This window comes from Canis lupus, chromosome 10, assembly GCF_048164855.1.
Source record: "Canis lupus baileyi chromosome 10, mCanLup2.hap1, whole genome shotgun sequence".
Lineage (NCBI taxonomy): Eukaryota > Metazoa > Chordata > Mammalia > Carnivora > Canidae > Canis > Canis lupus.
The window spans coordinates 54,136,952-54,164,904 of NC_132847.1; the positions used below are offsets into that span (position 1 = coordinate 54,136,952).

Consider the following 27,953-nt stretch of genomic DNA (forward strand, 5'->3'; position numbering starts at 1 on the left):
TCCGGCCCCGCCCCCGCCCCGGGCCATGGCCCAGCCCTTGTCCCGGCCTCTCGTCCTATCCTCATCCAGCCCTTGGACCCCAGCCCCGCCCTCGCCCCGCTTCCCAAATCGGCCCCAGCCCGGACCTGGGTCCCAGCGAATGCCCAGATCCAGGTCCCAACCCAGGCCCCCCCTCCTGTCCCAGTCCCCGTGCCTGCCCTGGCCCCGGACCCCTCCTCTGCCCTTGTTCCACCTCCTTTCACAAATCCCAGTCCAACCCCTGTCCCAGCCCCATGCCCAGTATTTGCTTAAACCCGGGGCCCAAACCCTGCCCTTGCCCCAGTCCCCGTTACAGCCCCTCCTTCCATCCCATTCCCTGCCCTTGTTTAAGCCCCGGTGCCCATTATCTCATCCTTTGCCCTCATCTCTGTGTTTACCCAAGTCTCTCCCACTACCTACCCCTCTCTCTCATACCCTGCCCCTCTCCCAGCCTCGACTCAGGTCTGGGCTCCAGCTGCCTCCAGCCTTATTGCTGCTGTTGCTGTTCTCTGTCCTTGGTCCGGGGGCTGGTGAGTGCAGAAGCAGGAAGCACTGAAGCAGGGATATGGGGTTCTGGCAGGGAGGGATGGACTGGAGGGATTCAGGAGAGGTGGGACCTGGGCAACTGCATCACTGGGGAAGAAGTGGGGAGAAAAAGGGAGGAGAGAGGTCTCATCTCACACAACTGAGAGAAGTTGGGAGGGTCAGGAGAGAGGAAGTTTTGAGCTTGAGGCTCAGCACGTGCCTGATAGTCCCCAGGATGCCAAGGTTTTCTTTCCTGGTGTCAATCTGACTCTGCTTTGACTATTGCTTTTCCAAGGAAGAAAACTTGGAAACTTCTTCTGCAAGGGAAGTTTGATGGGGGAGATGTGACCCTACACCAGAGAGCCTCTAGTCCAGTGTGGGAAGATCTGGCCTAAACTTTGAGATATTGAGCATGCATTAAAACAGGGTTAAGGAAACAGTTTTGAGAACCACATGTAGTAAACATATGAACATGGGTTAGTTGCCATTATAATGAGTTTTCTTCTTGTAATGAATCTAGATAAGTTTGATTTGCTTAGGAATAATTCCTGTCACTTTTAGAGCAGTCTTGAAATACAGAGGCCACTTTATAGATGGGGAAACTGAGGCTCAGTTGGAGGGCAGTTTTCCCAAGGTCATACAGCTTGTAAATGGTGGTACTGGGGCCAGAAAAAGTTTCCTAATTCCTATCTCATATTAGTGTCTTTTTGTTTTTTTCTTCACTGCAACATAATACCTAGCAGGAAAATAGAGCCAGTTGAGAGACTTAAGCACAACCTGTCGTCTCCCCTGTCTGCCCACAAGGGGGCTTAATCCACAAACTCTTCCTCATTTGCCAGTTGTCAGCCTAGGACCACCAGCCAGGGAGGAAGTGATTCGTAGAGGGGGGTGAGTCCAACTTCTTAATGGGTGGAATGTGGGAGCAGCAGGCGGGGGGCTCACTGTAGGAGATATGCCATAAAGTTGGCCCCATTTTAAGGAGATGACTGTGGTCTTCACAGCGTCAGCCCCAGCCCCCTCTGGTGGGTGGCACTCTAGATAGGATGGAGATGTGCCTAAGAGAGTCTTTGGCATTAGTGGCAGAGCATCTGGGGTGGGAGTTGGGTTTCAGTGAGCTTTGGGGGTGTAGTTCAGTGTACAGGCTTGAGGAGATCAATACATGCCAAAGGTCATGCCCCTGCAGAAATATTCAAGCTCTATGTGTATGTTCCCTGGCATCTGGGCACTTAATGTGTTTGTGTACCAGAGGGGTCTGCGAAAGCTGGTCATGTGTACTGTGCATACATGCTTGTGTGTTAGTATCTTCTGTGGTGTTCATGTGAGCCTTTGTGTCCTCTGAGTGCCGATGTTATTGTGAGGGGGAGAGTACATGTTGTGGCCCACACATGTTCCTCTTTAGCTCTCCTTGCTCCTCCTATAGACAGGTCACTGAAGTATCACCTTCCAAATGGATTTCTTTGTTGAAGGCAGTGTTTGGTGCTCTCCACAACATATAGAAGTAATCCATGTGCCCCTAGCCTGACTCTTTGAAGGAAGGAACTATAGAGGGGCTCAATGTTGCCTACTGCTGCTGGCAAATTAGGCACTCAGTGGAGGTAGTAGCCAGGCCAGGTTTTCAGTTTAGGTGAAGGAGAATCCATACTGTTGAGCCCAATTCATAGCTTCTATCCCTGCCACCTTGGCTTCTTTGTGCTTTAGCTCATTAAGCAAGCATGGGGTGCCTAGGAGAAGAGGGTGACAGCCACAGAACTGTAGAAAGATGTAGATTAAACGGTGATTGTCCAGAAGCAGGTTCAGGTGCTTTGGCAAGAATTGTAATGAAGTTGGAAAAGAGCTCTGAATAGGCCCTCCAAAAGGCTATTGTTTTGTTAATAATTACTGCCTTGGCAACTGTGGCCTGGCCTGTAGGGGTGCTCTGTGACCTAGTGGTGGTGACAGGTGTCACCTGAGGAGAGGCTGGCAGTGTCACAGGACCATCATAGCCCATCATAGTACATAGCATAGTCTTAATACATGCTTATTGTTGGCTTCCATCTCATTTCAGGAATGGAAGGTACCTCCTGGGTCTTCTGGTCCTACTCCAATCCTTGGTTCTTTTCCTTGGGCTCAACTGACTATAGTTGCATAGTCTAGGTGTGCCTTGCCATTCCAGGAAGTGACCTTTTGTTCTACCTAATGCTATCCCTAGCAGGGCCAGCCTTTGCTTATATGTGTATTTGCATGTGTCCGTGTGTGTATGTGTGTGTGTGTGTGTGTTTCAGATGGTGATAGAGAATTGCCCTAGCTTCATTTGGAAGTATGGAGCATCCAGGACAGGTACCTCTGAGCTTGAGTAGAGCTTTACTCATGCTTCCTCTGGGACACAGCTCTGCAGGCCATGGTGAAATGCCAGAGCAAAGCTTGGAGAGAATGGGGCTATGGACACTTTTCTCAAGCATCTGCCCTCAGAACTTCTAGGTTCCTCCCACCATGTCCAGTTGCTGCTCACTCCCTCTTCCCACCAGCCCCTTCTGTTATCTTTGTAGTCCTGGCCACTTTTCGTGTGCCTTAACCATTTTCCCAATGCTCCAGGCCATGCCACGTTCCTTTGAGTCACAAGGTATTTTGTACTTGTACTTTTTACTTTATACTTATCCATTGTTTCCCAAAAGTTATTAGCTGCTTTTCACCACCAGTTTTCTGAGGGTCTGCACTGGTTAACTGGCCAGGTTAGGGGGCCTGGCCAACATTTCTTCCTAATAATAGCAGTGGCCCATCTGATGACCCATCCCTGGTACCAGCTTTGGGGAGAAGCCCTCCCCTAACCCCAGCAGATGGTGCTGGAGAGCTCCACTTTTGTGTAAACAATAGTAGCCAGGCTATTCAGCTCTTGGCTTGCTGCCTTCCTGTTATCATTGCTCAGCTTGCAAGGTGGCAGGTCTTCCTTGCTGACAGTTGAGACTGATCATGTGGTCTGAACTGGATTGACTAGTCCTTGGGTGTAACCATGGCCTTTGAAGATGTGCAGAGGCCAGTCTAGGGCCAGTGGTCTCTACATATTTAGGGCAGCTCCTTGCAGGGTGACCTTGAATTTCCGTGACGCCTTCCTTACCTCTGTTTCTTCCTTCAGCAGCCTCCCTTTCCCAGATGCCTCTTTCTCTGTAATTTCAAATACCTCATCTTGGAGTTATAGCTCCCATTTCTGGAAGGGAGATGGTCAGACTAGGTAAGCCCTGTGGGTATTTCCTATTTTGCTGTAAGCTCCCCTCTAGGGTCTCCCCTCTATTCCCTGCTCTGTCCCGAAGCTGCTGGAGTTCCTAACCTCCTCATCTGTCCTGGGAGCATCCTTCTGTGCTTCTCTAGGGCTGATTTTAAGTCTCCAGAGCAGCCAGATTCTCTGGAACTTTGCTTTCATCAGGGACACTCTTCTATGCAGCTGAACTACTGGGTAATTTCCCCTGTCACAGCAGTCCCAGTGCCCATGCATTTGCCTGAGAACTGCTGACACCCGACTCTTTTGTTTACCTTGGCTCTGCCCCAAACAACAATGATCGGGTATCTTGTATCTTGGCACTTCAGTTAGAGATGACCAGTCCCCCTAACCCCAAGTGTAAATACTTCCAAGTGGTTTGAGATTCCACTGGGTCACCAATGGAGTGCCTCGCTGGGCTTTCTTCTGGGGAAACGCCCTCTGGTGTTCATTCTGAATCCTAGAGGGATTGATGACTCCCCTCCTCTCCTGGGAGTTCTCATGGTGGCCTACCAGCTCCTGTTCTTGCCTCTGCCACCCAAGCAGGCCCCTTGCATCCTTACCACACTTTCCCCCTCCTCCCCCCTGCCCTGAGCCAGTACACAGACAGCTTTTGTGAAGCTTCTGAGGTTTTTACTGCTCCTGGGACCACAGGGGAACAGAAAGGGGAAGAAAATAAACAAGGAAGCTACACAGTTCATTACTGACTCCCAAGCTCCACAGGTGGAGTTCTAGCCTGCTCAGTTGCCAAGGAGCCCATGTTCCCCCTCTTCCTCTCACAACACATACCATTCACACCTCTGTTTTGTGAAGCTTGCTAAGAGAACAATGGCTCCCCAGTGAGGGACAGTGAGGTCATATAAAGTGTCCTTCTTTGGGATGTAGATAGAGCTAGGTTTGAATCCTCAGCTTGGTCTAGGTTTGAGCCTCAGTTTCCATATCTGTAAAAACAGGTCATTTTTCCCAAGGTCATTATAAGGAGTGAAGCAGATGATGGCTAGGGCAGCATGAGAGTTAGCTCCTGGCTCAGAGGAGAATATTTGTTGAGTTGCTACTATTGGTGAGGAAGACTGGTGTTCCTGCTGCTTAACGGAAATGCCCTGTGTCCTACCCTGCTCCTTTCTCTCTTGCCTGCTCCCCAGGAGGCCTCTTCCTGACTGACTACTCCACGTGCTCACCCCGCAAGCTGAGTCCCTTCCGCTCCTTTGCCAGCACTGAGCTCTTCCACTTCCATGTTCCCGAGGACACATTCCTGGCTGTTTGGAACCTCATCATCTTCAAGGAGCAGGGGGGCACCTTTGGGGACCACTGCCCAGACCAGAGTGTGACTGTGTGAGTGTCCATGTTAACATCCTGACCACCCCCTCCGACCCCAGAGCACTTTGCAGAGAGTATGACTCTATGAGTATCTAAACTGACCTCCTGGCCTTGACCTCTCTCCTGTGTCCAGACTGAAGTGTGTGACTGAGTGAGTAACAAGACCTTTGTCTCCTGACTACTGTTTGACTGTGTGAGAGCCTGAGCTGACCTTTTACTCTATGTCCTGACTCCTTGACGTGGAACCACTTTGCTGTATGTATCGATATAGGGAATGGACTGTGTTATTGGCGATGAGTGACAGTTCTTTCTTTTCCCCATTTCCCATCTCCCATCCCATTGCCTGTTGCCTTCCTCTCCTCATTCTGGTCCCCCAGGTATTTCCGGTCCGGGGCACCCCCTGTCATCAATCCCCTGCACACACACTTCCCAGGGGACACGGCTGTGCCTGGGGTTTTCTCACTGACCCTCAGCTGGACACTGCCCAACCGCACCTCAGGCATCTTTAACGTCAGCAGCCCCTTACCTGGGGACTGGTTCTTGGCTGCTCACCTTCCCCAAGCCCACGGCCACATCTCTGTCAAGGTGGGTTGATGCTGCCCAGGGTAGGAGGGGCCAAACTGCTTCTCTGTGTCTGCTGAATTCCCCCACAGGCTACCTAGAAGACCAGCTTTGTGCCAGGGTGGGCAACAGCATAAGGGTGGCTAGGGTGGGGCGTAGCTAGAGGCCAGCAGTTCACCTTGGGCCCAAGGTCATGATCTGTAGAGCCCTAGATGGACATAGTGGGTCCAGGTAAGCTGAAGGGAAAGTGCCAGGTCTGGAATCGGTCACAGGCCCTGGCTCTGTGGAGTAGTGTCCCTATTAGAAAGTGCAAGGGTTATTCAAGGTGATCAGAAGCCATCTAGGGACTGGTCATATGCTGCTGCACAAACCCAGAACTGGTCTTATTCTACATCTTGATCGATAATAGCCGTATAGGCTCTCATAGCCTCCAGCCCAGTTGTTGATCCATATGGGAGAAAATATTCCTTTTCCACCATGATTTCAGCTCCCTAACTCCCTCTGGAAGACCATAGGAGAACACTTGGGGGCAGAGAAGCCCTTTCTATTTCCTCCAAAAGGATGCCTTGGGCAGCTGGTGTCCATCCCAACTCTTGCTTCCTTTTTCTCCAAATGTCGGCACTGAGTTAATAGAATAGAAGTTTTTAAAGTCTGAAGTTCAAAGGATGCTTCTCCATTCTGGTTTGGAAGGGTAAGAAATTCCACAAAGTTTTCCTGCCCTTCCAGATACAGGCCAGATTTCTTCATTGTAGTGAGAGGATCTATAGTTGTCTCACTCTTGTCCACTGGCAGGAAGGGAGGGTATGATGAGCTGACTGTTGGCAGAGTGGGATGGCCATGTGTGTGGGGCCAATGGTAAGGGTGAAGGATTGAGCATACACAGGGCAAGGATTTAAAGAACAGGATGCTGAAGAACATGAAAGCTGGTGGGACTTGACCACTGAGAATTGAAAGGGACAGAAATTTCTAGTCAAGTGAAAATTTGACTCAGATTTCTCTCTCTAAGCTGAATTCCTTGAGGACAGCAGCTCTGTAACTGGTACCAGACTTGCCTCTCTTCCTCCTACTATATAGCTCAGTGTTCAGAGAAGGTATTATGATGCTTTGGAATGAGTTGAAAATTGTACAGGCACAAGTGCACTGACACTGCTATTGTCAGAAATGGGAACTATGGCTCAGGTTGCATCTTGAGGCCTCAGTAATAGGCCTGTTTTTCCTGAGAGGGCTGTACCAGAGGACTTCCTGTCAAGGTCTGGGAGCTCTGTGGATGACAGCATGTTGGGAACTCACCCAGAAATGCTCTGGGTTCTAGGTAGATCTTGACTCTTACAGAACTAAGGATTATTCTATTCCAAGGAATGCCTTAGGTCTTTGATCAAATCCCAAAGAGCCCATTCCTGGTTGTAACATTGATCCTTGATTCTTTTTGTGAGAACTGACAGAGAACATCCTTCTGAAGCCCTGCTCTAGTTATCCAAAAACCTTTCTGGATGAGCAGGAGGAACTGGGGGCCCTAGGCCTGGATTGAGATTATAGGAGGCAAAGCCTGGTTAGGAGAGATCAGAACAAGCTTTGACATAGCCATTTACATCTAGATGTAGCAAGTGGAGTCTGGGGACTTGGAACTGCAAGTTGAAGGGCTAGCTGGCAGAACTCCTGAGGTATGGCAATATTAGAAACCAGGGGACACAGTTATACCTTGCCTGCGAATGACAGCAGACCTGGATACCATGAGACATGTAGGTGTTTAGTTAAGGCCTCTTCTAGAGGCTGGGCGGTGAGGAATGGGCAAGGATCATCCTTATGGTTCCTCTAAGAGTTTGATTATCTTTTGGAATCTTAAATGGGCCTTTAAGGATTCTTAAGTTCTCTGGTTAATTCCCTAGACTCCAGCCTATGGGTGATGTCCAGAGCATTCCTCTAGGCTTCCATATTGACTTGCTTTCTCCTCATACCATTGTATTGGTATGACTTCCTGTGAGGCTTGGCCTTAAGTGGGTATTGAACAGTCCCAACCATAGAAGGCAGCACTGTTTCTAGGGCCCTCTCAGCTTTGGGGATGAGCTCAGACTTCTCTTTAGACCTTAGTCCTTGGGCACCTGCTTTGTCCCAGACCTTGGATTGGGTGTGAGGGATACAGATAAATAAGATATATATTAGTGAGATACAGGAGATGTTTTAAGAGAACAGAGGAGAGATGGCTAACTCAGCGTGGTAGTATGGTAGAGGTGGTTTTAAGAAACAGGAAGTGAGGCCTGATGTTGAAAAAGCAAGGAAAAGGGGGATCCCTGGGTGGCTCAGTGGTTTAGTGCCTACCTTCAGCCCAGGGTGTGATCTAGAGTCCCAGGATTGAGTCCCACGTTGGGCTCCCTGCATGGAGCCTGCTTCTCCCTCTGCCTATGTCTCTGCCTCTCTCTCTCTCTCTCTCTTTCTCTCTCTGTCTCTGTGTGTGTCTCTCATGAATAAATAAATAAAATCTTAAAAAAAAAGCAAGGAAATGCATTCCAGGTGGTGGGAGTAGCATGGGCTAATGTGTAGAAGGGAGAACTGAAGCTGTTCAGTGTGGAATGTTTGTTGGACTGGGTAAAGGAGTGGAAGGAGTGAGCAGAGGCCAGATTATGAAAGACCTAGAAGTTTGAAATTTATCCTGAGAGTGATTGGGACCCTTAAAAAGCTGTAAAAGGAAAGTGACTTATCTGGTCCAGGCCACTCTCCTGAGCTCTGGCCCCATATGTCTGTGAACTTCTATGTCTGCCATTCACTACTGTATTCCTAGCACCCAGCACAGAGCCATAGTGGGGGGGCATTGTCAATTTTTATTGTTCTGCCATCTTCTCAAATTCATAGTGTCCCAAACTGATCTCACTTCTCCTTTCATTTCTCCCCTTTTCCTGTCAACCTCTTCTTTCCTGCCCACTGCCCTCCATCATCTTGGCTTCTCTGTCTTGGAGCATGTATTCATTCTGTGGTGCCCAGTCTGCCCTGAGGGACTGGCCTTTGGATTATAGGTAACATCTGGCACCACATGGCTCATTAGGGGAAAGTTTTCCAAATGTCTGGAGCATATGCTTCCTCTTGCCAGCTCCAAAATCTGAAAGTAAACAAAAGCAGGTAAAATAATGAAAACAAGAATAAGGAAAGCAACGAAGCAGATTGTAGAGAAGAAAGGATTTGACTGAATCCACAAACTAGACCAAGGGTTGCTCTGTATCTCAACTTGAAGATATTAAACTCTACTAACAGTGCTCATTCTGCTCTTCCTTCTCCTTCTAAATTACTATATTTGTGTTTCGAATAGGTAATATATGCACCTGGCACAACATTCGAAAGGTACAAAAGGCATACAGTGAAAAGTAAGTCTTCTTACCCTCACTCCTTCCAGTCCCCATTTCCCCTCTCCAGAGTTAAGTAGTAACTAGCTGTTAACTAGTTCCTTCTATTATTCTTTCCTTCTTGAAACACTTTCTCCTCATGGCCTTTGTGACTTTATGGAACTGTCCTGATATTCCTTCTGCCCCCCACTTACTCCTCTGTCTCCTTTCTTAGTGTCTCTGCTTGATGCATATTGTGGGACCCCAGTGCTTGGTCCTGAGACAGTTCCTTTTTTACTTCTCCATTCTCTTGCTAGGTGTCTCTAGTTTTGAATACCACCTCTAGATTATGCCTTCCAAGTGTATTCTGTGAGTCCTAATTTCTTTGAATCTCACACTTTATATTTAACTGTTTACTTGGTGTCTCTGATTGGATGTCCAAGAAATGTCTCAAACTTAGTGTGTATAAATCAAAGCAAAGCCAAAAGTGAAAATCTCTTTGATTCCCACTTACTTCTCCCAGCCCAAGCCTCTTCTCTCTAGTCTTCTCAGTCGATGGCACTGTCATTCACCATTTGCTTAAGCACCAAATTTAGGTGTCATACTTAATTCTTCTTTTCCCTTTATTTCTCTAGAACTAGTCCATAAAGTCTTGTTATCTCTACTTCTAAACTAAAGTGTGCTCTGAATGTATCTGCTTCTCTCTTCCCATTCTGAGCACACCTTCCATGAGCTTTCTCCTGGACTGCCACAGTAACCTCCCAGTCATCTCTCTGCTCCCACTCTTGCCCCCTACAGTCTGTCCAGCACTCTTCTGTGTTGATTGGTGCTGACTGACTGCAGGCCAGGGGCTGTGCTGGGTACTGGGATATTCCTACAGGGAAAGGCAAGTGTCTTTGGGCATCTTAGTCCAAAAGCCCTATCCAGAGTCTGGCACTGGCCACGCTGCTAAGGCCTTCCTTAGGAAACTCAGCCCAGGCATACTAGGACAGTCTAGGGTCCAGTCAAAGGCCATTGTCCCCAGCTCCTTTCAGACTGGTTCCCATTCTACTTCTTATATTGACCCTCCTGGTTTCTCAAGTGTCCTTGCTTTGGCCCTGTTCCTTACATGACTGCTGATGTTGGCTCAATTTGGACTCTCTCACTTGGCTTATGCCTTGGCAGCTCCTGCAGACCTGGCCTCCAGCGCCCTTTCTCTGATCCTATCACAGGGTGAAGGCTGCTGCATCTCTGCACTTTCCCTGCTATCTACTGATTGAACCTGCAAAAGGGAGAAGCATTAGATATGAACATTATAGTTTGAGGAAGGAGCACATTTTAACCATTGAGGTCATGTCCACTGATCCTTCTTCAGTTCAGCTAACAGCACAAAAGATGTGAAGTAAAGTGTTTCTTTCCCCTGGATTGTCCATCCAGCAAGGAAATGGGCCACTTCCTGCATGTGAGCTCCCACCTTAGGGGCTTGCTCGCTGCAAGGTTATTGTAGTGGTGATTCTTGCCTCAGGAAGTGGGATTGATGAGATGACTTGTGTTAGTATTTCTGGTCCTTAGGGTTTGACACCAAAGAAGGACATCTGCTTTGGGTATCAGAGATGGAGGTCTCTGAGCAACTAGGTATGTTGAGCTCTCTGAAAGGATCCTCTTTTTGACACCCTTCTTTAACTCAACAGACATTTTTTAGCACCTGGTATTTGCCAGTTGGTGTGCTAGGCATTGGGATGCAGTGATGCAAAAGGGCACAGAAGGATTCCAGGCAGGGGGTAGTGAGGTCTTCTGGCCTGGCATCATCAAGGCCTCCTTCCAGCCTCAGGAAGCTTTACTGGAAGTCAGTGCCTTGGCTGGCTTGTTCCATGGTATGGAGCTCAGTGGGATGTCAGAGCCTGGAACTTTTGTCAGGATGAAGTTTAGAGGTTTGTCTCGGTCAGAATAACCACATATGTAAACAAGTGGCCTCCAGTTTCTTGGGCCGGCATAAGGCCATTTGTCCAGAAGAACAGAGAAGCCTCACCAGGAGCCCTGTCCTCCTCTGACCTGCTGGGTCCGGAAGGCTTAGGTAGCTGCAGATGCTGCAGAGGAGGGACCAGAACGAAGGGACTCTTCTGCCTGCCGAAGAGTAGGGAGGCCGTACGTGCTGGGGTGGTGTGAACTGAGTCAACAAGGGTCAGGGACCTCATCCAGAAGAGCAGCTTAGATGTGGCTGTTGTGTCCAGTAATGGAAGAAACCCAGCCTGATTCAGAAGGAGCAGATGTATTTGTGGGTCCCCTGTGGCAGAGCAATGGGAGGGGAGACAGAGAACAGGCTTTGGCTTCATAAACATCAGAGCTACCCGTACCTGTGTTGATTCATTTGTTCACCCATTTATTCAGCAGATATTCATCTATGCACTTTACATTAGGCTCCATGTCGGGGGGAGCAAAAATAGCATAAGACAAGGTTTCCATTTTCAAGTTGCTTACGCTCTGGAGATTGCCTAGGAGGTAGAGTGGCCTTTCCCCGTGGTGTTAAAGCAGAGGCTGGACAAGCAGAGTCCCTTGGGAGGGCTCAGTAGGGAATAAAGGAATTTAGAGATTCAGATTAGTGGGCTGGGTGGGTTTGGACTAGCGGCCTCAAGGAACTTTCTAACCCCAAAAGAGAGCCAGAGTGGAAATGGGGTGGTTTGAAATGACCTTGAGGGGTTGTTAGGAAGTGCTCAGGACTAGGGATTAGCATAGAGGAGGCATAGGCCTGATAGTTAGGAAGGCCTGGGTGTGAGTCCCCAGACCTTAGCCAGTGCTGTGGATCATAGCAGATTCCACGCACCTAGGAAAGACAGAGGTGGAGAACAGGCAGGAGGGACCCAGAGCTTAGAAAGACCTCAGTTCTAGCCCTGGAAGCAAGAGGCCAGAGGAGCTTTGTCCCCCATCCTTCAGCAGATTCTGTTTTCCTTGCTTCAGTAGCACCCTTGCTGTCTCTCCCCTCCCACCACTCCTGCTTTTGTCTTAGGGTCTCCAGGATGAGTGTCAGTACCTTCTTCAGCCGCAGCTGATTGTCCGCCGTTTGCTGGATGTTGCTGTGCTGGTGCCTGGCCGTCCCTCAGAGCAAACTCTCTCCGCTCACAATCGCTCAGCGCTGTACAAGTAAGTTGAATACTTCCCCAAATCTGACTCTTGCCCTCTTCCTTCCCTGGCCTCAAACAGGGAACAGGGTTCTTTTGGCTTCTCTGCCTATCTACCTGTTCCTACTTTCCTGCTGGCCAACTTGGGCTGCTGGAGCCCCCAGAGCCTCCAGGGTGGTTTGGACCCCAGCCTACCTCCCTCCTAGCACAGAGGGAAGGAAGCAGAAAGGCATCCTGATTGCCTGTCTCCCCTGTCCTTCTGGGGGACACAAATGTATTTTCCTTATTCTGGGGTCCTTCTCACCCTCTCACCTGTCTTTTTTTTACCCCCACCTTCCCTCTGCCCAGGGTCTTTGTGCCCAGCTTTACTTACAGGGTTTCAGCACAGCTGGTATGTGTGGGGAGCCGTGGGGTGTTGGCCTGCCCACTGACATTGCGCCTACGTCCCAAGGCCCCACCTCTGCACAACTCAAGCTCTGTGTCCTGTGGAGGTGCCTCAGTATGCCAGCTGGAGCTGGCACTGCCCCCCTGGGGGCACTGGGTCTACGTGCGTGTGGAGATACCATCCCGGGGTCCTGGCAGGACCATCCGCTTCCAGCTGTGTGTGCGGTTGCAAGGTCAGAAGGCCCACATCCACCTTGGCCACTCAGCCTGGGTCAACTTCTGTGGCTGAGAAGAGGCAGTCATGGTGGTTGTGTTCATTGACCCTTTGCCACGTCCCTATAATCTCCCCAACCCCATCCAGGCTCCTTCACACGCCCTAAAGCCCTTCCACCTGAAGTTTTGATTCATTGGAAGGCCTTTAGATAATTTTTTGCACCTGACTGGGGCTAACTAAGGGACCACCTTACTATCCTTGATTTAATTTCTCTTTCAGTTTCCCAGGTGCCAGGACGCTATCCTTGCCAAAGCCCATGCAGATCAGTGGGAGGGCCCATCATCTGTTTCAGCAGTGTCTTCACTGCCTTTGGGGAGGGAGAGATGACCTTGACTCCCTGACATCCTATTGGCTGTGACCTCTAGGAGTCCCTTGGGCCCTATCCTGTGACCCTGGATGCCCCATACTTCCAAGGACATTGGATTCTAGTTCTCATCACTCCCTACCCTTTGCTCATTCCTGTCTGGCTCAGATCTGGTTTGTGGTGAGGCTGCAGGATTTGTGAGAGTGGCAGGCCCCAGCACTGATTTCCTCTGCCCACAGAGTGCCCACAGCCCAGCCTGTCCCGTGTCCTCGTCCCTGGAGCTGCCATGAACATGCCCCAGTCCCTGGGCAACCAGCCACTGCCCCCAGAGCCGCCATCCCTGGGGGCCTCTGCGGAGGGGCCTGGGGCCACATCCCCACCAGAGCACTGCTGGCCAGTGCGCCCAACACTGCGCAATGAGCTGGACACCTTCTCCGTCCACTTCTACATCTTCTTTGGCCCCAGTGTGGCCCTACCGCCTGAACGCCCTGCAGTGTTTGCCCTGAGGCTGCTACCAGTGCTGGACAGCGGAGGTGTCCTCAGCTTGGAGCTCCAGCTCAATGTGGTACTCTTGGTGGAAAGTGGGGAGGTTGCTCTGGAGGGGAACTTGAAGGAGAAGATGTCAGGGGTGTGCGGGTTCTTACCTCCTTCTGGAAGCACATCTGGGTCGCTTTTGGCCCACTTTGTGATTAGGGACAATGTCTCAGCCCAAGTCTGATCAACAAACATTCCCCTGAGTTTTGCCTCTGTATGCTACGGGTAGGCTAGGTTAGCCAATCCAACTCAGAGTGGGCTCAGTTATCCATTTTATAGGCTAACCTTCTACCTCTTAAGGGCCTCTATGGCAAGTGTCCATGTTCTTGCATATCTCCTGTGATAGGGAGTTCACTCCCTCTTGAGGTCATAGAGTCCATATTTAGACAGCTCTGATTGCTAAAGGCAGTCCTGACAGTCCATGAAAATCTGCCTCCATAATTTCTACCCACCAATCTTTGTTTTGCCCCAGAAGCTACATCCAGTAAATCTATCTCTGTCCTTCTCTTTTTTTAAGTTAATAGACTTGATTTTTCAGAGCAATTTTAAGCTTACAGAGAAATTGGACAGAAAATACAAGGAGTTCCCATATTCCCTCTTCTGCTGCACAGTTCTCCCTCTTATTTTACATCTCATATTGGTGTGGTACGGTTGTTACATTCCTATCCTGTTTGACAGCCCTGCAGATGCCCCTCATCTCCCCCAAGCTGAACAACTTCAGCATATTAGACCTCCCCCCATCCTCTGCCCTCTCCTCTGGTCATAGTGGCTCTGAGATAAGTGATACAAGGGGGTCTGATCAGGGTGGCAGTCAGTGTTTCTGCAGCCTGAGGTCAAGTTCCCCCTTTGAGCTGCCACATCACCCCACGGGATCATCTGGGGCTGTGGTGAACTAAGATTTCTGGGTCTTCCTTTTTTCTTTTTCTTCAAACCAGTTGGTATGCATTTACTTTTTTATTATAAAAATAATAGGATCACATGTAAAAGCTTTGGAAAATCGAAGACCTAAAACTGTGTGTCTTTTCGTTTTTTTTTTTTTTTTTTTTTTCTTTTTGCATTAGTCTCTGTGTTGATCTACTTGTAACTAAGGGACACATAGGTTTTTGTGCCCTGAGCCTGGTTCATGTGAAATGCTGCCAATTCCCACCTCACATTTTTGCAGTGAGCTGTTTAATTTGAATGAAAGAATTTAAGTCCATCTTTGAGCCACTGCCTAATACTAGTTCGGGCTTTGAGTCTTCCTTGCTTTATGTAATTCACACACTTGAAAAGCCAGCCTTCTGTAACTCTTAGTAATTATTTTTAGCATTAATTAACAGTGGGCTTAGGGCAGAACCATTAGTGACTGTCTTGGGCTGGCATTGATCCAGTAATTTATGTACTGTTACCCCAGCCAGCAATTCTTTTAACTCTACTATTCCCCAGTTCTGGGGGGGGCAGGCCCATTTTCCTATCAGCCATCCTGAGACCAGGTTTGTGGTTAGATGTGGTCTTTTAGAGGACTTACGGCTCAGAACTTTTCAAGTCTTCCTGTTGGTCAGGACAGAGCAGATTCTTTTTTTTTTTTTTTTTTTTTTTTTTTTTTTTTTTAAGATTTTTTTAATTTATTTATTCATGATAGTCACAGAGAGAGAGAGAGGCAAAGACACAGGCAGAGGGAGAAGCAGGCTCCATGCACCGGGAGCCCGACGTGGGATTCGATCCGGAGTCTCCAGGATCGCGCCCTGGGCCAAAGGCAGGCGCCAAACCGCTGCGCCACCCAGGGATCCCACAGAGCAGATTCTTAAACACAAAAACATTTCTTATTTTCACAATTAAATTCTCTGTGGCTCTTATTGCCTTTGGGCTGTCAGTGAGGTCTTGATTTGACATTGTAACTAAAGAGCCCGTTTCAGAGACCAGTACCACCCATACTTGTTTTTCCTCAGTATCTTAAGAGTAGAGGCCCAACCCCCCTGTAACCTTTCACCTTGTCCCTCTCTAAATTTATCTGCTTATATTATACCCATTTGCATGCCATGACATTTGTTATATACCCCAAACAGCCCACTATATTTATTCTGAAAAACATATTGGTTCATCTACTCTGATTTTTCCCTCTGAGTATTTTGATTTTTTTCCCCCCAGGACAAAGTAGTGAAAACACTTTTTTTTTTTTTATTGGAGTTCGATTTGCCAACATATAGTATAACACCCGGTGCTCATCCCGTCAAGTGCCCCCCTCAGTGCCTATCACCCAGTCACCCCATCCCCCCACTCTCCTCCCCTTCCACAATCCCTTGTTCGTTTCCCAGAGTTAGGAGTCTCTCTCTCTCTCTCTTTTTTTTTTTTTAGATTTATTTATTTATTTATGATAGACAGAGAGAGAGAGAGAGAGAGAGGCAGAGACACAGGGAGAGGGAGAAGCAGGCTCCATGCCAGGAGCCCGACGTGGGACTCGATCCCGGGACTCCAGGATTGCACCCCGGGCCAAAGGCAGGCGCCAAACCGCTGAGCCACCCAGGGATCCCCGAATTAGGAGTCTCTCATGTTCTGTCTCCCTCTCTGATATTTCCCACTCATTTTCTCTCCTTTCCCCTATAATCCCTTTCACTATTTTTTATATTCCCTGTATGAATGAGACCATATAATGTTTGTCTTCTCCGATTGACCTACTTTGCTCAGCATAATACCCTCCAATTCCATCCACATTGAAGCAAATGGTGGGTATTCGTCATTTCTAATGGCTGAGTAATATTTCATTGTATATATAGACCACATCTTCTTTATCCATTCTTTTTTTTATTTTTTTATCCATTCATCTTTCAATAGACACCGAGGCTCCTTCCACAGTTTGGCTATTGTGGACATTGCTGCTATAAACATTGGGGTGCAGGTGTCTTGGCTTTTCACTGCATCTGTATCTTTGCGGTAAATCCCCACCAGTGCAATTGCTGGGTCGTAGGGTAGCTCTATTTTTAACTCTTTGAGGAACCTCCACACAGTTTTCCAGAGGGGCTATCCCAGTTCACATTCCCACCAACAGTGCAGGAGGGTTCCCCTTTCTCCACATCCTCTCCAACATTTGTTGTTTCCTGTCTTGTTAATTTTCCCCATTCTCACTGGTGTGAGGTGGTATCTCATTGTGGTTTTGATTTGTATTTCCCTAATGGCCAGTGATGCAGAGCATTTTCTCATGTCCTTGTTGGCTATGTGTATGTCTTCTTTGGTGAAATTTTTGTTCATGTCTTTTGCCCATTTCATGATTGGATTGGCTGATTTGTTTCTTTGCTGTTGAGTTTAATAAGTTCTTTATAGATCTTGGGTACTAGCCCTTTATCTGATATGTCATTTGCAAATATCTTCTCACATTCTGTAGGTTGTCTTTTAGTTTTGTTGACTGTTTCTTGTGCTGTGCAGAAGCTTTTTATCTTGATTACGTCCAATAATTCATTTTTGCTTTTGTTTCCCTTGCCTTCATAGATGTATCTTGCAAGAAGTTGCTGTGGACAAGTTCAAAAGGGTGTTGCCTGTGTTCTCCTCTAGGATTTTGATGGATTCTTGTCTGACATTTAGATCTTTCATCCCTTTTGAGTGTATCTTTGTGTATGGTGTAAGAGAATGGTCTAGTTTCATTCTTCTGCACGTGGCTGTCCAATTTTCCCAGCACCATTTATTGAAGAGACTGTCCTTTTTCCAGTGGATAGTCTTTCCTGCTTTGTCAAAGATTAGTTGACCATAGAGTTGAAGGCCTATTTCTGGATTCTTTATTCTGTTCCATTGATCTATGTGTTTGTTTTTGTGCCAGTACCACACTGTCTTGATGATCACAGCTTTGTAGTACAACTTGAAATCCAGCATTGTGATGCCCCCGGCTCTGGTTTTCTTTTTCAATATTCCCCTGGCTATTTGGGGTCTTTTCTGATTCCACACAAATCTTAAGATGATTTGTTCCAACTCTCTGAAGAAAGTCCATGGTATTTTGATAGGGATTGCATTGAACATGTAAATTGCCCTGGGTAGCATAGACATTTTCACAATATTAATTCTTCCAATCCATGAGCATGCAATGTTTTTCCATCTCTTTGTGTCTTCCTCAATTTCTTTCAGAAGTGTTCTGTAGTTTTTAGGGCATAGATCCTTTACCTCTTTGGTTAGGTTTATTCCTACGTATCTTATGCTTTTGGGTGGAATTGTAAATAAGATTGACTCCTTAATTTCTCTTTCTTCAGTCTCATTGTTAGTGTATAGAAATGCCACCGATTTCTGGGCTTTTTGTATCCTGCCACATGGCCGAATTGCTGTATGAGTTCTAGTAATCTGGGGTGGAGTCTTTGGGTTTTCTATGTACAGTATCATGTCTTCTGCGAAGAGGGAGAGTTTGACTTCTTCTTTACCAATTTGAATACCTCTTATTTCTTTTTTTTTTTTTTTTTTTTTGAATACCTCTTATTTCTTTTTGTTGTCTGTATTTTGATTTTTTCTCTTGGAATCAAGGTCTGAACATTTGGATCAGAGAACTGCATACCTGGAGGACATTTTTTTCCTTTGGCTTCCCACTAGAATGACTTTTATGGAATAATGCTTTGGTATATTACCCAGGTTTGCATTGAGGGAAGTTATAAGCAAGTTGTATGAAATTCACTCTGTGGTTAAGGACAGGATGCATGACAGAACACAGAGCTGCTTTGATGAGAATTTTCCAGAGAACCACCCCTTTAGATGGTGTTCTTTTCCTGAGACTCTAATTAAATTTATCTTATGGACTCATAAGATAAAATCTGGTAACTCATTATGTTTCCTTTTTTGCTTTGGTTGCTTGGAAGTCAGCATCAAATATATGCCTCACATATATCTAGGGAAGGACTTTATTTTTCTATCTTGACTTTTAAATTTCCCTCATGCATTTATTTTATTCTATCATACACATTTAATAAGCTACCTTAACTCCTTGAATGAGGTGAGCTTATAGCATTCCATTACTTTTATTCTTGTAGACACGCCTTACATTTACTTCTGTGGATATCTGGTTTCTTTAAATCCCAGACAGGTTGCTACATTAACCCCCCAGGCATTCTGTTACCTTTAATACCTAGGATCATTTCACCTGAGGAAGAGTACATTTCTTTACACTCCTCCTGCCTTCAGACCCAAGTGAAAATGATTGAAAACCTTAGTTTTCTTTGTTCACAACTAGTTTCTACATCCAGCAACAGCCCCCCTGACACTCCTTCCAGTAAGCTAGATTGGGCTGAAACAGGGTGTTCTCTTGTCTGGACAGAGTTTAAACAATTCTGCTCAAAGACAACATTTAGAACTGGGCCTTGCCTTCTCATCAGTCTTTGAAATATCTCTGCTGTGGAGGATCTGGTGTTCTCCAGTTTTTCTAAGAATGGAGATGAGAGAGGGAGAAAGAGAGAAAGAGAAAGAGGGAGAGAGAGAAAAGTGTGCTTTGGAGTAGAGAGTATTTGCAGGAATGGGATATCCGGTGAGCTCCCAGAGGAGCCCAGGTTTCTGGAGAGGGGTTAACCGGTGTAGAAGTCTGGGGGGCCCCTGGTGGGGGTGGTGCCAGGGCCTGGAGGGTGTGACAGCCTCATCTTCATACCTGCCCTCCCCAGAGCTCCCTGCTCCAGGAAAATGTGACAGTGTTTGGATGCCTGACTCACGAGGTGCCCTTGAGCCTGGGAGATGCAGCGGTGACCTGTTCTAAAGGTGGGGGTGAGGAATGGGGGAAGCAGCCTGGGGCTGGGGGTATTGGGGGATGATATGGAGGAAGGATGGGCTGGGGAAGTGGGGTCAGGTGGGTGAAGGTTCTTTAGGTCTTGACCCCACACTGATCCTCCCCTCTCTCACTGATAACCCCTCTTCTCCCTTCTCCCCTAAGAGTCCCTGGCTGGCTTCCTCCTCTCCGTCAGTGCCACTTCCAGAGTGGCCAGGCTGCGAATCCCTTTCCCACAGACTGGGACCTGGTTCCTGACCCTGCGCTCCCTGTGTGGGGTGGGGCCTCGGTGAGCGGGATGGGGGGTGGGGCGCGGTGGTGCAGGGCGGACCGGGACACACATATAGGGCCTGAGCCCAGCTGACAGCCCGGTGTATGCGCAGGTACGTGCGGTGCCGGAACGCCACGGCAGAGGTGCGGCTGCGCACTTTCCTGTCCCCTTGCGTGGACGACTGCGGGCCCTACGGCCAGTGCAAGCTGCTGCGCACGCACAACTACCTGTACGCTGCCTGCGAGTGCAAGGCCGGTGAGCGGGCTGGGCAGGCGAGGAGCCAGGTGGGCTTTAAGGGTTGGAGGGGGCGGCCTGGATGGGCGGTGGCTCTTTGAATTGAGGATGGGTTTGGAGAGACTGGGAGGGCGGAGCCAGGGTGAGACCACCCTTCACTGGCCGTGGTGTAGGGCCTGGCACGAGGCCACCAGCAGGAGTGGGGAACCTGTGGCTGCCTTGGGCCCTCTTCCACCTTGTGCCCTCCCCACTCGCAGGGTGGAGGGGCTGGGGCTGCACCGACAGTGCAGATGCACTCACCTACGGATTCCAGCTGCTGTCCACGTTACTGCTCTGCTTGAGCAATCTCATGTTTTTACCACCCGTGGTCCTGGCCATTCGGAGCCGATATGTGCTGGAAGCTGCTGTCTACACCTTCACCATGTTCTTCTCCACGGTATGCGGTGCATCTCTGTCTTCATTGAATCCTTATTCATGGTGATGGGTGAGGGTCTGCATTTCCACCGTGTTTTCCATGGGTTTGGGGATGTCTACACATTCATTATATGAGGATGTCTCCTCTTCACGGTGTCTTCCACAGCAGTGTTGCGGCATGGTGCACTAGGATATGGTAATTTTTGCAAGGCACATCAGGATAAATGAACAAGGCTTTTTGTAACTTGAAATAACCAACAGCCATTAGAAATAGTGTGTGGTCTCCAGCTGTCCATGGGGACCTTTACCATAATACACTTGGCTGTTCTACAGTATGGAATGGTGTCTGCAGCTTCACCTTTTCTCTTCTGTATGGTGACGAGAGATCTGCACTTTCTCCCATGTCTCTATATGGAGTCTTCACTTTCATCTCTCATGATACGAGGGCTAGCTATACTGTGCTCATGGTCTTCATTGCACTGGACACTTCTATATCTTTAGCTTGTTCTTTCTTATGGTGTGAAAAGGTACTCCCCATTCAGTCACCATGGCCTCCTTGATTTCTCATGGGAACTTTTTGAAGACAGAGGATCTCTATAACTGGGTAATTTATAGAACATTCTGGCTCTTGGGATCCTAAGAAATTATGTAGACTCAGGTATGTCCTGAGACGTCATGGGAAGTGGCAGTGTGATATAAAATTCCAGTTCAAAGGAACATGTTTTGATGAAGATTTAATAGTTTTAAATCCTTCCCCTCCCATTACAGAATGTCCACAGTCCCCTGTCTGTGTTTTTGCACTCCTCAATAATCAGAAAAGTTCATCTTACCAGAAAGCATCATAAACAGTATAAGGAAAACGTAGAGAAGTGAGTCTGTTAATGAGATTTAGCCTCCATGTAGACGTTCCCCCTGAGATATTTTATCTAGGGATCTTTTCAGCTCATCTTTGGGCTCTTGGCATCTTGTGACATACAGTGCCTTTCTGTGAGCACTGCAAAAATCTCAGATGGATTCAGACTTTCCTCATGTCTTGGTGACAAGAATATCACAGAAACCAATATGTGCTTCCCTTTTGTTCAGCATTAATAGATCAGACATATGTCCAAATTACAAAAGCCCTACTTATCATTTAGCAGAAAGGTAGGGGGTGAATGTCCTGAAACTGAGGGGCATGTTGTAGGGTCCTCAAGGATGAGCATGCACAGGTGAGGAAGAGGAGGCTATAACTATGCTGTGTAGAGAGACCTTCTCCTCTTCAGCTGGGTGAGAAGAGCACACTCCCAATTTTGCTTGGCTGCCCCCCTTTTTAGACCTTCTCTGACAGTGCCTCATTCTATTTTTATAGTAGACACTGTTTCTCATTCTCTCTCTCTCTCTCTTTTTAACTGCCAGATGCCCTTTATACTGTTGCTCACCAAATCCTCTAGCAACAGCTGTTCCACCAGCCCACTCTTGGCTGCATGCAGATCTAATTGGATTCACAATCAGTAACAGTAGCTAGTGTATCAGGAGCCTGGAAGATGTGGGGAGAGTGTGTTCATTCTCCTGTACTTTGCTCAAGCATCCCGGTGTTGGCTCCAGAGTGTTTAGAACTAGATGACTCCTTATATTCTGGATACAATGGCAAATTGTCCTTGAAAGAAAACACCTTTTCCCCCCATTGGAACACCAGGGGAGCCTGCAGTGACTGACATCACATACAGAGCTTCCACTTTCTTAAATAGGATAATGAGCAGAGTGCCTGGCTGGCTCAGTCAGTATAGCAGGTGACCCCCAATCTCGGGCTTGTGAGTTCAAGCCCATGTTGGGTGTGGGGCTTATTTAAAAAAGAAAAAAATAGGATAATATGCAAAAGATCAAGGAAAAGATACTGACTCTACTGTGTTGCCTGAAGTCTTGCTCTAACTCCTCTTCTTTTCCCATATGGGCCAAAATGTACAGCTGCTGGTCATCCAGTTTTCCTGGGCAGGTTCCCCATTACTTTTCCTTACCCATTCTTTATTTAGTTTAGACTTATTTCATTCCTCAACAGTCTACTTTTAAGGACCCACTGGTTATATTGCAGATAACAGTACCAGGACATACAGGATTGTCTTCTTCCCTGTCTTCAAAGCCAGGAGAGTCTACACCTGGGAGTAGGACATTGATTCCTATCCAGGGCATGGGGGTAGGTTTGTTCTTCAAGAGTATAAAGTGTAAATGTGTAAAATATTTAAAATGCAACATATGTTATATAATATGTAAGGTATGTTAACAGAAAAACAGGTCACAGATCCAGCATTTGATTTTGTGTATAGCCAGACCAATTCAGATAATGGAAACAGCATAACATCTGGTGTGTCAACACTGCTAATCAAGTCCTCACAGTACCACTAGAGTAATAGATAGGTACTTATATCATCATCATCCCTTTATGCAGATGAGGACAATTTAAGTACCTTGAGGTGTAACATGAGTGGTAGAAGCAGAATTCTCACTCAGCCTGACTCTAGATTTCCTACATGCAATCATTGAGCTATATTGTATAACAAATACAAGAAGTCATCGAGGGAAATACAGCAAACATTGCAGTTGTACAGCTCTAACCCATGCAGTTCAAGCTGTGAATCTTTCCCAGTGCTAGTTGAATTCTTCTAATCTGTTCCCCTAAGAGCTGACCTGAGGCCTCTAGGGCCTTCCTTGCTGATTGTGGACATCTTGGTTACAAGCCTGCCTTATCATACCTCTTCTGTTCCTCATACCTTGAAAGTAATTCTTAGTGGCCCTTGGCAAAATCCCATGACTTTTTCCAAGAGGAAAAGGAGGCAGAAAATAAAAGAATAGCAGTAAGTTCCATTATATCCTAAGTGCAAATATTCCAGTCACTGCATGAAGTGAATGTATTTGCATTTCCAGTTCTGTAGTGCCTGGATACTCCATTTTGAAGCATTAGATGAACTATATAGTTATGTTATAAAAAATATAAAATCTCACAGAAAAAAATTTAGGTTAATTTTCAAAAATTTCCTCACAAATGTCCAACGCTGAAGGGGGTGTCAAATTAGATGAGAATTATATTAACAGAAGCCAGTTTGTAGTCTAAATTTCTTTTCTTAAATTTCTCAATCTTTCCATGTTATTTCCGTGACTTTTTTTTATTGCCGTTGACAAAGGAAAATTATATATATATGAAAATGTGAAAATTAGCCTGTAATTTCAGTGAATCAAGAATCCTGCAAGTGGATCAATACTGCAAGTCTCCTTCCTTCCTTCCTTCCTTCCTTCCTTGAGGAAAGTTTATTAGTGTAGGGATATTCTCTCATGAACATACATGGCATAAAGTATAAGATGACTAAAGCTTACTGAGCACAAACTGCACCAAACATTTAGGACAGTATTCCAGACTTACACAATAGAGTCTCCCAGGCGATACCATAACTAAGCCTTTAGTAGGCCATTCTAGTGTTTTGTTCAGCTGGTTGATCCTGGGTGATAGATAATACATTTATACCAGTGAATTCTATAGTGATGAATGATTCACTTTGTTTACTATAAATTGTATCTCCTGGTTAAAGATGGTAATAATTGGGGCACCATGGCAATGAACTGTGGATTCTGCTCCATGAATAATAAGGCAAGTGGAAACACTGCAGGTAGAGGGAACAAATATATATCCAGAATATATGATGACAAGATGCTGTCTTCTCAAGGTTGAGGAGTTTCAGTGAAGTAAGCTGACGCAGGTTGTGAGTTGGCTTCCCTAGTGAATTGTGCCCCATCAAGGGGTCAGTGATGGACTTTACCAATGTTGTTTTTAGACATTCAGCAGTAATCATAGATCAGGATTGGTGAAAGTTGCATCATCTTGTTCACACTGCAATTTTAATTTAACTCCTGTAGGTTTTCTACTACCTTAAAAGTCTCTCTGACTTTTTAGTATGCTTGGAGAATAATCAGTCATCGAATACTCATGTGATGATTTTTCCTCAAACTACTCTACTCTGGAGACAGTCTCTCCATTAGCCACTACTCCTTTTTCATTGCAGAGAAATTCCTAGGAGAAAAATCAGCCTTCAATTAATTATTCCCTTATATGTGTCTTCAATATTAGGTGATTTAGCTTTGCTTTTCTTCAGGTATATATCTTGTCTTATCTGAGATGGAAGAATTTATTACAAGTCCCTCTTCCAGAAATGTTTGGGCATTTCCTTTTATATACTTGAAACTCAGGCAGATGGAGCAAGCTTGGTGAAGACTGAAATGTAAAATTAATGTTTTAGAATAAAATCCAAATCAGAAAATAGTATTGAATAATAATTTAGTAGCATGGTACTTACATTTGGTCTTAGAGGTAGAGAATAATCAATACCCAATAGCTAAAATAGCAAAAGACCAAAATATCGATTTGCTTAGAAACTAAATTAACTCCCAATTAATCAGCACATACAAGAGAAAGAAGGAATTGAAAAAAAAATCAATCTTTTAGGTGTGTTCAGATACTAATTCTAATGCAGATGCAGACTCCCATGAAAAGTCTCTCAGATTTCCCAATAAGAGCTCACGCTCTCAATTTAATAATATGTAAGACAAAAAAAAATAATATGTAAGACAGAGCCATGTTGCTAAACTTACAAACCATTTCAAAAGCTTGCAGTACTTAAAGCATGATCATTCCAAAGCAGCCCTTTTCTGAAGGGACAGCATTCTTTACCTCCAAAGCAAAGGGAAAGACAGAAGATACAGGGAGGTACCCAGACTAAGACTTGAAAATTTGACGCAATCAAACCCAAGGTTTCCCAATGCCAATTAATATCCCTGTTTTCTTTTTAATTTTTTTCTTTTTCTAAACTCCTAGCTTCTCCCTGTTCTTACATTGTTCACCTTTTCCCCTTTATCAAAGTTACAAATTTTGTAATTTGAATGACTGGATGTAAACTTCAACAAGTTCCAAAGAAACGTAGCAATTTCATTCTCATCCTTTGTCTCTAGAGAACGTTTGAGTCTGTTTTCCCACTGTGTGGTTGGCAGCTCTGCTCTGGGCCTGGATTCTGCTACATTTCACAACAGACTTGGTTCAGTTTCCCACCTGCTTGCTTCTAAGGGGGATGCTGTTTGATTAAGGTTGGGGTGTCATGGTTTGTGATTTGAGTTCAGGATAGGATGCTTCTTTTTCCTGAACTCCTTTCCTGACCTCACCTCCACTGTCTCATTCTCAACTCTAATGCAGCCAAACAGGAGACCAGATCCGGTACTTCCATTTCTATTCTTCCCCAAAGTTACAGAGAATGCGGCTGCCAGAAGTAAATGACCTGTGATATTGCTCAGTGACCTGTTTCCTCAGCGGTGGGTTAGATCGCCCTGCTTTCCACCCACAGCCAAGGATATGCCCCAGGAGGTCCGGGTTGCCTGTTTCACTGAGGTCTGTAAGGCCACCTCTCTTTTAGACTCCTGAGCCCTTGTGACTTAGGGTTGCCTTTCAATAGAATGATGAAGAAATTGATCTAGGTTGAAAGTACCTAAAGGATCCTTTCTGTCAGGGATCAAGCCACTTCCCAAGCCACCTTTGGGTGGTCCAACACTTAGCTTTCTTGCCCCAGCATCAGTTCAGCCCGATGATTCCAGTCCAACCCTGGCAACTACATCAGCTGGTTTGTGCTATCGAGATGCCCTCAGAGCCATGGCTCCCAGAGGACCTAGGGTAACCTAGCAGGGGACAGGATCTTAGGAAACTTTTTTGATCCCATAAAATCTGCTAGTATGTCTCAAGATCAGCTCCAATTAGTAGATTTTTGTCAAGTTTATATAGGTCAAAGACCTTTTCCTTCCCATTATAGCATTTTAATTTTTTTCTTCCATCACTGTAACAATCTATTCTTCCAGACATGAAGAGGGGGCAGTGTCAAGTGATGGGGGGAATGAGCATGCCACTATGATGTGTGTGGGAGGAGATTAGGAGGGTGAGGACAGGGTCAGGGCTGGCAGCTACGTATGGTTTGTGAGGCAGACTAGGCCTCCCTACCACATTCTTCTCAGGAGCAGGGAGTCAGGCATTTCTGGATTCTGCTCAGTCTGTGACCTCTAACCTCTGCTTTTCTGACAGCAGCACACCACCCTCGTGGCCTCTGTCTCCAGTTTCATGGACCTGGGCCATTGCCCCAAGTTCTCTCAACGCTTGTCATTTCTTCTTCCAGTTTTACCATGCTTGTGACCAGCCAGGCATTGTGGTTTTCTGCATCATGGACTACGATGTGCTGCAGTTCTGTGATTTCCTGGGCTCCTTAATGTCCGTGTGGGTCACTGTCATTGCCATGGCTCGTTTACAGCCTGTGGTTAAGCAGGTCAGTCCAGAGTGGGCCCTGGGGGTCAACTGTAGGGCCAACTTGAAATTCACTCCCACCAAAAAAAAAACAAAAAAACAAAAAAACAAAAAAGAAATTCACTCCCAATCTCTCCCTGGGGGCATTGCCAAGTACCTCTTGCCAACCCGGCCCAGCCCCTGGAGTCCTCTTTCTCCAGGTGCTGTATTTGCTGGGGGCTATGCTGCTGTCTATGGCTCTACAGCTTGACCGGCATGGACTCTGGAACCTGCTTGGACCCAGTCTCTTCGCCCTGGGGATCTTGGCCACAGCCTGGGTAAGGTTGGGAGGGTTTGGGGAGGGGGGTGGCCCAGCAAGACTTGGGTACAGGGTCCTGAGTATCTGGTCCCCAATTTAAGATGGGCTTGGACTCTGTCATCATCATTGTGCTATTCGTGGTACCCACACCAGTCTTGGCAGGTGCCTTTAGATCTGAGCCAGGGCTCTGGGGAAGCCTGAGAATGACTAGTTCTGGCTTGGGTTCCAAGGCCTTGTATTCCTGAGTCCCACTTCTCTTCTTCCCCCAGACAGTACGCAGCGTCCGCCGCCGGCACTGCTACCCACCCACGTGGCGCCGCTGGCTTTTCTACCTGTGTCCAGGCAGCCTTATTGCAGGCAGTGCTGTCCTACTCTATGCATTTGTGGAGACTCGAGACAACTACTTCTACATTCACAGCATTTGGCATATGCTCATTGCTGGCAGTGTGGGCTTCTTGCTGCCCCCACGAGCTAAGACTGACCACCGGGTCCCATCTGGAGCCCGGGCCCGGGGCTGTGGTTACCAGCTGTGCATCAATGAGCAGGAGGAGCTGGGCCTTGTGGGCCCAGGAGGGGCCACTGTCAGCAGCATCTGTGCCAGCTGAGAGGGACTTTGGGCCTGGCCCTTGGGGAACATGAACCCTTCTTAGGGGCAGAGAGCCCTTTCTGGGAATGTGGAACCTACCCAGGGATAAGAGACAGGTTGTATTTCTTGAGAACATGGAGTGTTTCTTAAAGACAAGGAGCTCTTCTACGGACTTGGCGTGCTTCCTGAAGGCCTGGAGTCTTCCTGCAACCATGGATCCTTCTTAAGGACTGGAGCCCGTGCAGGCCCCAAGAGCCCCTCAGGACCAAGGAGTCCCTCATAGGGGTGTGGAGTCCTTCCTAGGGATATGGAGCCCTCATAAGGACCTGGATTCCTTCTGAGGGAGACAAAGCCCTCTCAGGACATGGCATCATTCCTGAGGAAATGGAGTCTACCTTGGGGAAACTGAGTCTCCAGTTGATCTTCCCAGCAGCTCAGCAACTCTGGCCTCAGGCTCCTTCCCAAGGCAGCGTCTTGGCCATGCTGTGCCATGCTATGCTGGGAGGGGGATTACAGGACTGATGGGGCTGGGGCAGGAGTGACTGGTATTCTCAGTTGATGCAGGTGGAGTCTGGCGTGTCTCCAATGAAGTATTTGCTGGA

General features: G+C 47.0%; 1 protein-coding gene across 5 annotated transcripts; it reads left to right on the plus strand.

Moving 5' to 3' along the window:
• Positions 1 to 2: 2 nt before the first annotated feature.
• TMEM8B (transmembrane protein 8B) lies at positions 3 to 27,953 on the plus strand. Of its 5 annotated transcripts, none has more exons than XM_072841880.1 (14): positions 3 to 548; positions 4,915 to 5,104; positions 5,467 to 5,674; positions 11,954 to 12,078; positions 12,405 to 12,673; positions 13,258 to 13,583; positions 19,150 to 19,243; positions 19,416 to 19,539; positions 19,634 to 19,776; positions 20,013 to 20,191; positions 22,238 to 22,339; positions 26,343 to 26,489; positions 26,668 to 26,784; positions 27,039 to 27,953. In XM_072841880.1, exons 1-14 carry the CDS (start codon positions 26 to 28, stop codon positions 27,402 to 27,404), a joined length of 2,913 nt encoding a protein of 970 aa, XP_072697981.1. In that variant the 5' UTR covers positions 3 to 25; the 3' UTR covers positions 27,405 to 27,953. The 5 variants fall into 5 exon arrangements, with proteins under 5 accessions (XP_072697981.1, XP_072697980.1, XP_072697983.1 ...); XM_072841879.1 differs by having other exon boundaries at positions 4 to 548; positions 11,945 to 12,078; XM_072841882.1 differs by having other exon boundaries at positions 6 to 548; positions 11,945 to 12,078; positions 27,035 to 27,953.

Coding starts and splice junctions, on each gene's coding strand:
- TMEM8B (XM_072841879.1), top strand. CDS start 26: ATGGCCCAGCCCTTGTCCCGGCCTCTCGTCCTATCCTCATCCAGCCCT. Junction 5,675..11,944: donor ACGGCCACATCTCTGTCAAG/GTGGGTTGATGC, acceptor CTTTTGTCTTAG/GGTCTCCAGGATGAGTGTCA. Junction 12,674..13,257: donor GCTGTGTGTGCGGTTGCAAG/GTCAGAAGGCCC, acceptor CTCTGCCCACAG/AGTGCCCACAGCCCAGCCTG.